The following is a 13,129-nucleotide window of genomic DNA, read 5'->3' on the forward strand; positions in this document are numbered from 1 at the left end:
ACCCATACAATTGTTTAAAATAACAAATAATTAACTGACACGTGATTTCCTCCCTTTCTACGACGCTGCGACATAACCACTTGCACGGACAGTGGATAGCATGTCTGAGTAATTTTATCTTTTCGGATCGGGTAGAAGTGAAGATTGAATTTACAGTATGTAAGGTCTCTTTTATAGAGTAGGTACGGAATTAATTCAACATGAGTTACTGATACGAAGTACGAACCTGGTAATTGGAATTACGTACAATAGTCTACAGTGCGATAATATGCACATTAGAACTGAAGCCTGTATCGAAATGTATGGCCAACATTTTCATAAATGTGTTTAAATATCCATATTATGATTATTTTTCAATTTAACTTCATTCTCTACAGTGTACGCTAATGTGTTGTAGACAGTATAATAGGCTATAAACTGCATAATGAATACGTCCGCATGGATAGCTCAGTTCGTGAGTAAAAACACTCATTGTTAATACTGTACTGTATTTTTAATAAACAAAAACCTAATGAAAATGATCAAACTCAAAATCGCGATATTTCCTAGTTTACGTAAATGGATGAACTACTTTTCTTCCCTCCTATACCTAGTAAAGGGATTTGTTTATATATTACGCCAGTATCATCGATCTCCAGTCGTGGAAGGAGGTAGCAAACGGTGTTACCGGTTCTTAATCGTTGATCCAAAGGCATAGCCAGGTTAATATTAGAAGAGTTAGTAAAAATAAAATGATGTCCCTGTAGAAGATAAAATTACACTCTGTAGAGCGTATGTGTCACAATCCATGACTTTCATTAATTATTTTTCTTATCATAGGGCCATACTCTCGATATGTAAACCAAAACAGAAATAAAAACATTCAAGCCAAACAATTATAGATTCATTCCCGAAACTTGGTGACATACAGTATTCCTCATGTTGATATATCCCTGATACATTATATTTAAAAATGGTAGAATGAATACTGTTCAATCACAGTGCATACTTCAAATGGACACATCATCTTTAAAACTAATTTATGATATTGTTAATGTACGTTTTCAATATATGATCCCTTGTCAATAACATTACTAGTATTTTATGCTAGTCATTTGTCTTTTTAGTTACTGAATGCCACGTATTGAAAATAAAACCAATACCGAATGTCGCTATCGGCATTTAAAAAAAAAAAAAATTATTTGGGAGTAGCAGAGAATGCAGATTTTGATAGTACATTTTTGACATATTTGATAAAAAAAATCCTTAAAGTCAATATGGATACATACTAATAAAACGTTGAAATATTTCGTGAATTTGCCGCGTTGCTAATTCGTGAAATTGAAAACTGAAAGATTCATGTTAAATGGTATGTTTCATTTAACGACGCTCGCAACTGCAGAGGTTATATCAGCGTCGCCGAATGTGCCGGAATTTTATCCCGCAGGAGTTCTTTTACATGCCAGTAAATCTACTGACATGAGCCTGTCACATTTAAGCACATTTAAATGCCATCGACCTGGCCCGGGATCGATCCCGCAACCTTGGGCATAGAAGGCCAGCGCTATACCAACTTGCCAACCAGGTCGACTAAGATTCATGTTACTTCAAATATAGTAGCACATGTATGAACATTGTTGATGCTGTATTCATTTTTTAAAAATTGCCCCAAAATTATTATCCCAATGTATGTGTATCCAGAATTTTATAAGTTCTTACACTTATATTTTGTCTACAGAAAGTTATGAAGGAAATACCGCATATCCTATTATTGTCATTCATTGTGTTCTACCCAGGAGCAGGTATTTCACTGCAAACCCAGCATTCTCCAGTCTTTCCTATTTTCTGCCTTTCTCTTAGTCTCCGCATATGATTCATATATCTTAATGTCGTCTATCATCTGATATCTTCTTCTTACCCAACCTCTTCTCCCGTTGACCATTCCTTCCAGTGCATCCTCAGTAGACAGTTTCTTCTCAGCCAGTGACCCAGCCAATTCCTTTTCCTCTTCCTGATCAGTTTCAGCGTTATTCTTCCTTCACCCACACTTTCCAAAACAGTTTCATTTCTTATTCTGTCTGTCCATTTCATACGCTCCATCCTTCTCCATATCCATATTTCCAATGATTTTATTCGCTTCTCTTCACTTCGTCGTAATGTCCGTGTTTCTGCCTCAATTGATTTTTTCCAGAAGTCCTCAGAAGATGCTCATTTTTCTATTAAAAGCTTCCTTTGCCATTGCTATCCTTCTCCTGACTTTTTGGCAGGAGCTCATATTACTACTTATACTACTTACTTACAAATGGCTTTTAAGGAACCCGAAGGCTCATCGCCGCCCTCACATAAGCCCGCCAGCGGTCCCCATCCTGTGCAAGATTAATCCAGTCTCTATCATCATACCCCACCTCCCTCAAATCCATTTTAATATTATCCTCCCATCTACGTCTCGGGTCGACCTGATTGGCGAGTTGGTATAGCGCTGGCCTTCTATGCCCAAGGTTGAGGGTTCGATCCCGGGCCAGGTCGATGGCATTTAAGTGTGCTTAAATGCGACAGGCTCATGTCAGTAGATTTACTGGCATGTAAAAGAACTCCTGCGGGACAAAATTCCGGCACATCCGGCGACGCTGAAATAACCTCTGCAGTTGCGAGCGTCGTTAAATAAAACATAACATTTTTTTTTTCTACGTCTCGGCCTCCCTAAAGGTCTTTTTCCCTCCAGTCTCCTAACTAACACTCTATATGCATTTCTGGATTCGCCCATACGTGCTACATGCCCTGCCCATCTCAAACGTCTGGATTTAATGTTCCTAATTATGTCAGGTGAAGAATACAATGCGTGCAGTTCTGTGTTGTGTAACTTTCTCCATTCTCCTGTAACTTCATCCCGCTTAGCCCCAAATATTTTCCTAAGCACCTTATTCTCAAACACCCTGAACCTATGTTCCTCTCTCAGAGTGAGAGTCCAAGTTTCACAGCCTTACAGAACAACCGGTAATATAACTGTTTTATAAATTCTAACTTTCAGATTTTTGGACAGCAGACTGGATGATAAGAGCTTCTCAACCGAATAATAACACGCGTTTCCCATATTTATTCTGCGTTTAATTTCCTCCCGAGTGTCATTTATATTTGTTACTGTTGCTCCAAGATATTAGAATTTTTCCACCTCTTCGAAGGATAAATCTCCAATTTTTATATTTCCATTTCGTACAATATTCTGGTCACGAGACATAATCATATACTTTGTCTTTTCGGGATTTACTTCCAAACCGATCGCTCTACTTGCTTCAAGTAAAATTTCCGTGTTTTCCCTAATCGTACTACACCCCAAGTATTTGAAACTGTCCACTTGTTCTACTGCCTCATTTAGAATTCGCACGTATACCTTCTTTACTTTTCTTTCTTCGTCTAGTTTGCATTTATCTTCATCCCATACTGCTCACAGCTGTCATTTAGCTCCAGTAGCATATCCCTTAGTATCATCTCCTCTTCTGCTAACAACGCCATAATATTAGCAAATCTTATACAGAGACATTTTATTTTTACTTCAACTTTTTTGTACCTGAGTTTTTTTAATGTACTTCACTCCCACCCCCTCTACTAGTAAACTTTCAACCGTACTCCATACAGAACCGTGGCCGCGTATGCAGTACTGAGTTAGTGAGTATAGTACGTTCAAGAAATATGTTCGCGTTTTCTAGTGACGAAAGAGCTTTCAATATTGAATCATATGTTCGCACAGGTACTGTCGTCCGTTTGCCTACGTCGCATCACGATTTCCCCCACCTGCTTCTGTTCGCCCCTCTGTAAAGTCTAGAATCTGGGCTGTCTTAGTTATTTTTTGAAAACATTAATTTCTGTTAGGAATTGGACGTCTACGTAATATTACACAACTGTTTAAAATAACTTAAATAAAAGGGCCTCGTTAAGTAATTAATTGTCAAGTGATTTTCCCCCCTTTCTACGATCCTGCGACAAAATCACTTGGACGGTCAGTAGATAGCATGTCTGAGTAATTTTATCTTTTCGGGTCGGGCAGAAGTGAAGATTAAATTTACAGTACGTAAGGTACTCTTTTATAGAGTAGGTACGGAATTATTTCAACATGAGTTACTAGTAGGAAGGACGAAACTGGTAATTGGAATTAGATGCAATAGTCTATAGTGCGATAATATGCATAAAATAACTGAAGCCTGTATCGAAATGAACGGCCACCATTTTAAAAAATGTGTTTAAAAATCCATATTGTGATTATTTTTCAATGTAACTTCATTCTCTATATTGTACGCAAATGTACTGTAACAGTACAATATACACTGCATAATGAATACGTCCGAATGGACAGCTCAGTTCGTGAGTAAAAACACTCATTGTTAATACAGTACTGTATTTTGATTAAACAAAAACCTAATGCAAATTATCAAACTCAAAATTGCGATATTTCCTAGTTTACATAAATGGATGAACTATTTTTCTTCCCTCCTATACCTAGTAAAGTTATTTGTCACCATTAAATCGAGAAAAATTCGTTCCGGCACCGGGAATCGAACCCGGGACCTCTCAGCTCTGCGCGCTGAGGGCTCTTTCCAACTGAGCTATGCCGGGACACGATCCACAGTGCTGGTCGAACTCCTCTCATTCTACTGTTTTACGGCTTACTACCTGCATTTAAACCTATGTAAGTACAATCAGAGGAGTTCGACGGGCGCTGTGGATCGTGTCCCGGCATAGCTCAGTTGGAAAGAGCCCTATGCGCGCAGAGCTGAGAGGTCCCGGGTTCGATTCCCGGTGCCCGAACTAATTTTTCTCGATTTACTGGTGATAATACACATTGACTACTTCATAGTAGTATTCAATGAGGATGGCGAGACCTCATATAATGAATATTTGATGTATTAAAGTGATTTTTATTTTACGGCAGTATCATCGAACTCCAGTCTTGGAAGTGGGAGCAAGCGGTGTTTCCGGTTCTAGATCTTTAATCCGAAGATATAGCCAGGTTAATATTAAAAATGTTAGTAAAAATAAAATGATGTCCCTGTACGTTTTGTATTTGATATTGTTTTTGTTTTAAAATGTATAATATGGCGTATATGTTTGACGTACATAATAGCGGGACACCCTGTATATTTCAGCAGTATAATTCGCAACTCTATTTATTGAGTTTATGCTACATATGGCGTAAGAATATGGTACAACTTGCCGCATATTTTCTGTGCGTAGAGTATATGTGCGTATATGTTTGACGTACATAATAGCGGGACACCCTGTATATTTCAGCAGTATAATTCGCAACTCTATTTATTGAATTTATGCTACATATGGCGTAAGAATATGGTACAACTTGCCGCATATTTTCTGTGCGTAGAGTATATGTGCGTATATGTTTGACGTACATAATAGCGGGACACCCTGTATATTTCAGCAGTATAATTCGCAACTCTATTTATTGAGTTTATGCTACATATGGCGTAAGAATATGGTACAACTTGCCGCATATTTTCTGTGCGTAGAGTATATGTGCGTATATGTTTGACGTACATAATAGCGGGACACCCTGTATATTTCAGCAGTATAATTCGCAACTCTATTTATTGAGTTTATGCTACATATGGCGTAAGAATATGGTACAACTTGCCGCATATTTTCTGTGCGTAGAGGCGTCTAGAATTATTACTTCCCTCGCCTCGTACCTTAACAGGAAGGGACAAAGACGGCAGAGAAGCGCAGGGCCATAACTTTGCTGTTTTAAGCGGCAACAAAAACTGCAACCGTCTGTATGTGTTTGTGACAGGGCATGGCATCGTGCCACTTCCTGTGCCAGCCGAGGCCACCGGAAGTTGCATCCTGCAGACCCTGGTCAACTGCAGCAGTGCCGACGACTGCAGCCTTCAGAGCAGCTCCGAGCTGCGATTGGTGGGGTCGGTGCGTGACATCATCATCAGACCGGCACGCAATGCTTACCGGCCGGGGGAAACAGGTAGGACGACACCACCTTCCTCATTTCGCTTCTTCGTTTTCAAATTTCTTCCTTTTATTTTATCCTTTTCTTTTTCTATAGATTTAAATTAAGTTTTCTCATATACAGAGTGTAACAAAAGTTTCTGTAACAGTATGTTAAAATTATTCTCTTGTTAATTTACATTTTCTCAGGAAGCATGACCAATTTTTTTGATGTAGGTGTTAGTACTACTTGATTGTGGTGTGATGTAATCCTTTATTATTAATTTCGCTGAAAATGTGATATTTACCATCGAATATTTGAAAAAAAAAAACTAAAATTTTCACTGTACCAGAAACTTTTGTTGCACTCTGTATTTTATATGTTAAATCCTTTTGAAGTTGGATTGTAGACGACCCGTTCACAGTATAAGAACCCTAGCTACCTAGTTTCTCGTTTTCAATATTTGTCCTCATATCACGAAATAGATACTCGCTCATAACACCATATCACACTTTTCATTCCTAAACACAGAACATCCTTCTACTCTTCATCTTTCACCGTCTCTGCAGCTCATCTCTGGAACTCTCTACCACAACATGTCAGAGACTGTCGGACATTGTCTAGTTTCAAAAATAAATTAAAAATTGCACTTTTTGAATTAGATTCCTTTCAGTTATAAGCCCTTTTCTCTGCGATAGTTTTGTAAAAATATAGGCTATATATTTCTTTTTCCTTCCTTTCCCCTTTTTGTTCCCTTTATCAGCCGATGAATTTATTATCATAGCCTTTTTATCGTAAATTTTATTTAATTTTCGTATTTATTTTCTTTTTTTATTATTTTATTACATTCCATTTTGATATATTCTTCCTTACGTTTTTCCATATTAACCATTTGTACCAAATGAGTTGCTTTCTCTCAATGGACACATTTCAATAGTGGAAGTATTAAAAATAGAATTTCTCGTGGGTGACAAGCTGTCATTGTTTTCTCCGTCGTCTATGTATCAAATTAAAGTCTCGATTTACTGGAGGAAGCTTTCCGGCGGGCGTTTAGTAAAATTCTGATGTACATGCATAGTATACTTGAACCACGAAAATAAATTAAATTGCTTTTTCAGACCGTGTGGCAAGCTTAGAGAGCTATGTGGGGCTGCATACAGAATTCAAATGCCTAGTGTTCCTAAGCTCGCACTTTCGGAGAATACTAAGCACACAAGGGTAATATCAGCTCTGTTTACAATGAATCATAAGCACGTCGGCATGGCAACGAGAATACAAACTAACTACACCAACTCTTTTTCTTTCATACTTAATGCTTTGCTTATAATAAATATTATTTTGAGCACGTCTGCTAAAGAAAACAGAGGTACAAAATTATACACTCCGATCCCGATTTATGTGTCTAATGCCTTGTGAAAGACGGTATGTTATTCCAGCTAAGGAAGTAACTGTCTAGCGTCTAAGAGCATAAATATTGTTGCAGAGAGAAATAAAAATGCTCTGTTCCCATATTCAAGATAACTTTATAATCCTATATGCTAAAACATTTCGCAATTTTTTTTATCTATACAGGGTGATCCATTTAAAGTTGCAATCATTTACGTTTCCGAAATATACAGATACAAATTGGTTCACTGACTTTTGTCAGCTGAAATAACTTCTTTATTTTGAAAGTAATTAAGATATTTCGACAACATAAAAAAACGATAACACTCAACAAGGTTATACTCTAGTTTTTTTTTTTTACACAGAGGGAAACTTCCTACCGTTGAGTTAAACTCAAGGACGAACCTTGCCAATCAGTAATAATAGGGATGGGATGTACTTTAAATGTCTTTAACAAAACCCCACACGAAAAAATCTGGAGAGGTTAGATCTGGGGAGTTTGGGGGGGCCAAGTCAAGAGATAGCAGCTTCTCGTACTGGGTTTCGCCTGCGACCTCCTGCATGTTTTTTTTTTAACACAGAACCTGTTTCTACAAATGTTCGATACCACAACATTATGGAATCGTATTTAGGTACATTACGCACGCCATACTCACGTCGAAATTGCCTTTGAACTCTTTTAACACTCTCAAATTTAGCATACCAAAGAACACATTGTGCCCGCTGTTGATTTGTAGTAGCCACTTTAATCATCTACGATTTTCATTTGTCCTTTCAGATTATGCATTGTTGATTGTCATATGTGGAAATTCCCATCTTTTAATCATAATATAACCAGCAAGAAATTTTTCCTACTATCATAATAGCTTTATAATAATAAATCAATATTATCCATACCCAAACGAATCAGTCTGTATTTAATAGGTAGTAAAGGACATTACATACATTTTGATATTACGAAGTAGTGTGTCGTGTTTTTATGTATTTCGAGAGTAGTGTTTACTTGGTCTGAAGAAAGTCAAGGTCGTATCCTATACAGCTATACAGCCTATCCTGATACAGCTACTTTATCCGAACCTTATATTTTATCAGACGTCAACTCCTTTATTAACATTCCCTGTACAAATTTGCACGTCGAACGTTGACGTTTCCATACTCATATCTTCTACTTAACTGACGAAAAGTTTGTAAATTGAATTAATCTACTTACTATTATACAGGGTGTTTCAGAAATACTTTGACAAACCTTGGGGGCATATTTCTCACACCAAAACAAGAAAAAAACTTCATATAAACTTATGTTCGAAAATTCTTAGTTTTTTAATTATTAATGAAAAAACATAATGAAACATCTGTTAGAAATTGTCAGCTTGGTAGCAAGTGTTGCGATTTAATCAATTCAGAAACTCATAACAGTGAAAGTTTACGTTCAACGCGTTTCGAGGTACAACCCAACAACTTAACTTTTTGTAATCGATAATAATTCATTTTGTTAGATAATCGAATGATGTTATCGATACCAGTCTGCTGATGCACCCATTATATTCTAGATGGCTATATGTTGCCAAGGAAGCTTGTTTACTACAGTCATTTGTTATAAGTTTCTGAAGTGATTAAAGTTGCAACACTTGCTACCAAACTGACAATATCTAATAGATGTTTTATTATGTTCTTTCATTAATAACTAAAAAACTAAGGATCTTCGAACATATATTTATATTCACTTTTTTTCTTGTTTTGGTGTGAGGAAAGGTTTGTAAAAGTATTTCTGAAACACCCTGTATATTTGTGTGTAAGTTCTCACTTGTTCCGCATCTGAAAGCTACAATATGGATGTAAGATCTACGAAATATAACAAATAAAATTAAATTACATTTACAAGAGACGATAAATCCGTACAAAATAGTCATATATGTTACAAGAGCGGTATGTTGACGTTTTCATGTTCCAGGAAGAGATTGAAAGAGCGAAACGTAGTTGAGCTTTTTTAATTTCCGAGAACATGAAAACAAACATATCACTCGTGTATCGTACATTATTTTGTGCGAAGATCGTTTATTACGTACCTGAAAGACGAATTTCTAATTAGTTGCAATGAAATCTCCATCTTGGTTTCTGTTTAATGACAGTAACTTTAGAAAACAAAAATATCTATACTCCAGCAGGCCGTGATGTACGTCTGTCTTTTTTTTCCCCCCCGTCCATAAATGCGAACTTAAAACAAACGGTAAGGTTATGTAATGATTTATTTTTCATTTTAATATTTTAACAATATTATTTATATAACATATTGCAGTAATAACATCGGCATCTGGAATCTCGTTGATTTTTTCACGGCTTCCTTAATGTTATTTGTATCAGGAATGCAATAAGTTTCGTGGAGTGGTAGACTTTACTTAATTTTTGCAAATATTTAAAAACAATAATTAACATTGCAATTTAGATGAAATTGCAGTGGTAAGTTTCCAATTTATAATTATTACTATGTTAAACGTCTCTAAAAATAATATGTTAAAAGCCTAAAGCAGTAAAATGAATGTCGCGCTTAAGCGGTAAGAAGAGGGAAAATGTTATGTGTGTTACGTTGGGAATACTGAATGTGGTATTTCACACTTACCGCTTATTGGTTCTGTGCGGAAAAGAAGCAAATACGCACGATCTCGCACAAAGTATTTTGTCTACGGTGTTCTCCGCTATACCTCTCTCCTGATATGTTAAGGCTCTGACTTTGAAATCAAACTCGCAACAAAAAATAGATATAAGTATGATGTTTCTACGGAAACGTTTTACTGTATGCTTTTAATTTTGCGTGAAAACTTATTATCCACCGAACCGGGTAAATTGACTCAATATAGACGAAGTCCGTCCAATGGCATTGAATAATTATCCGTACGGGGTATTCATATGAAATCGATCAGTAAAAATCCTCGCATTTTTTACACCCTAATTTTTTCCCTATTTATACAAGGTGCTGAGGAGAGTGCATTTGCAAAAATGTACTATCGAAAGTCAAACGGTTTTCGTACTATTGAGCGACAAATTCAGCGTATTTTAGAAGAACAAGCCTCTTTCAGCGCTCAGAACTCTGGAACCATTTACTGCAGAACATTGAACGAGAGCTCATTTTGAAGCTGAAATTTGGTAGGTTATGTTAAGAAGTAATCCTTATTTTTATTGTACACAGAGAGACAGGTAATCTGATTTTACTTACTTTTAGGATTTTTGCCCATTTGTAAAAATGTAAAAAAATATTGAGAAAAAACCTCACATTATTAAGAGGGATTCGGCATTGTTTGCTTAGTGGCTCGGCAATAAGTTTCGAGGGTATTAAATAGATTATTTTCACACGCCTACACTTGAACGGCGCAGTACCAGACGTACTGGCCGAGAGCTGAAGATAAGCGAGCGTTGGGCGTCATTTTACTCCTGTGTTTATGAAAACCTGTGATAAAGCTAGCCCAGCTATGCGCTACTAGACGACACGTCACGTGTTTGTCTCCTGTCCTTGCTTCCCTCGGCTAGCTCCCGTCTCACAGTCAGCTGGTTACTTCACGCGCGTACTATTTATTTTCTTTATTTGATTTTTCAATACTTTCTTATTAACGTTGCACCAGTAAAAAATAAGTGTTTATTTGTACTTTCTATATATTTTAAAAATATTTTTTCGTGGCCAAAGGCGTCTTAATGAAGAAAAATCTAAATTTGTCCATTCCATTAAAAGTAAGAAAAACTGTTTACATGTCAATGTAAACTTTAACTTCTCAGCATCAAAATAAACCATGATTTTGATCATTGGGCGGACGGGTTTCGGAGCCACAACAGTTTAAAATTGCTAATTTTATGAAAATACGATACATTTAAATATTTTTAATTTAAACACTATGAAGTTCTGATGCCTCAAACTTTGCACAAAGCATTGTATCACAGTTGTCTACCGACAGAAAAAGTGTCATTGTATTTAAAAATTGCAAGGTCAATTTTCTCTATATTTCGGTCGATTTGAGACGGAATAGCCCGTATATAGAAGGAAGACAACTTGCCTAAAACGTAAGTTTTCGACACCAGGAATGCCGAAAATATGTATTTTCACGAAAAAAAATCTCTGAATAAGTACAAATAAAAAGGAACAATTATAAAGTTAAAATTATACAAAAATGATAATAGAAATTTTAAAGGGTAAGTTGAGAAATTGTAATTCTTAATTTATCGAAGCGTCTGTCACAAACAGATGCGGTTAATTGTGATAAGGATCATGGCGAATCGAAGGAAATATTCAGGCCGGTTTCTCAAAATTCCGAGAGCTCGAGATTCAATATTGAAGGCAGCTGGATCGTTGCCATGGCACTAATTCTTTCTACCATGTTAGGAACCTTGGTGCTGAATTACTGGTTATGCTGCAATAGTTTATCTCTGTCTTTTACTGGAAGATATTGTAACACAAATCGAACAAATACACAAAAGCGAGAGTTGGCTGTAATATCAGAGCGCTTTCCAACATCTGTGAGTGCCGCTAAATAAACAGTAATGTTTACAGAACAACCATGCCATCACCACTCAAGATACCCCACTTCGAATAGGTTTCCCAAACTTATGATTTAGATGAAAAAGTTATATTATTTTTTTCATAAGAGAAGAGAGTTTGAGAAGACAGCTTATCTTTACGCCAAAGAGTGCTTACCAATCAATTCCTTGTATCAATAAGACATGCAATATTTTTACTGAAGGACATTTTTAAACTGGAGGAGAAATTGAAAGCAGATGGAGGGAGGATGTGGCATCAATGGAATAACTTGTATAGTTAGGAAAAACCTGCATATTCGGACAATACCAAGGCCTATGTGGTTATAAGCAATTTCATTTACTTAAATTTTATTCACTTAAACATTTAGTTATGAATCGTTGCGGAGACTAAAAGAAAGGCGGAAAATAGGAAAGACTTGAGAATGCTGGGTTTGCAGCGTAAAACCTACCCATGGGCAGAAAACTAAGGATGACTGATCGAATGAATTATTTAGTTACTTATCTTCTTATTAAATTCATTCACTTATATTATGAACTTATTTCTTGACTTACATTTTATTTATTTTTATATTTAAAACTTAACTATACATCAATTTATTATTTAAATTATTTTAGTATTTAACATAATGATTTTATTTATTTACTCAATTCGCTCATTCATTCATTCATTTATTCATTCATCCATTCATTCGTTCGTTCATTCTTTCACACCTATATTCCTTAACTCCATTATTCATTTATTATTTATCCATTTACAGTATCCATTCATCTATTAATTAATTTATTTACTTATTTATTTATTATTTATTTATTCATTCAATCATTCATTTATTCAATTATTGTTTACTTATTCATCTATATATTTGTGTTTTTATTTCTTTGTTAAATTATTTCTTTTGTTATTTGTTCACTTATTTATTTATTTATTTATTTATTTATTTATTTATTTATTTATTTATTTATTTATTTACTTATTTGATATTTATTTATTCATTCAATCATTCATTTATTCAATTATTGTTTACTTATTCATTTATATATTTGTGTTTTTATTTATTTGTTAAATTATTTGTTTTGTTATTTGTTCACTTCTTTATTTATTTATTTAATATTTATTTATTTATACATTCAATTATTCAATTATTGTTTACTTATTCATTTATATATTTGTGTTTTTATTTATTTGTTAAATTTTTTCTTTTGTTATTTGTTTACTTCTTTATTTATTTATTTATTTATTTATTTATTTATTTATTTATTTATTTATTTATTTATTTATTTATTTATTTATTTAAT

At 35.0% G+C, this 13,129-nt stretch overlaps 1 protein-coding gene across 2 annotated transcripts in view; it reads left to right on the top strand.

Moving 5' to 3' along the window:
• The window catches only part of LOC138695094 (C3 and PZP-like alpha-2-macroglobulin domain-containing protein 8), a 976,398-nt gene that overhangs the window by 815,385 nt on the left and 147,884 nt on the right, over nt 1-13,129 (top strand). For both annotated transcript variants that reach the window (XM_069819482.1, XM_069819483.1), the window contains exon 4: nt 5,777-5,962. In XM_069819482.1, coding sequence (XP_069675583.1) covers nt 5,777-5,962 — 186 coding nt within the window. The remainder of the gene's footprint in view (nt 1-5,776; nt 5,963-13,129) is intronic.

This window comes from Periplaneta americana, chromosome 2 (assembly GCF_040183065.1).
Source record: "Periplaneta americana isolate PAMFEO1 chromosome 2, P.americana_PAMFEO1_priV1, whole genome shotgun sequence".
Lineage (NCBI taxonomy): Eukaryota > Metazoa > Arthropoda > Insecta > Blattodea > Blattidae > Periplaneta > Periplaneta americana.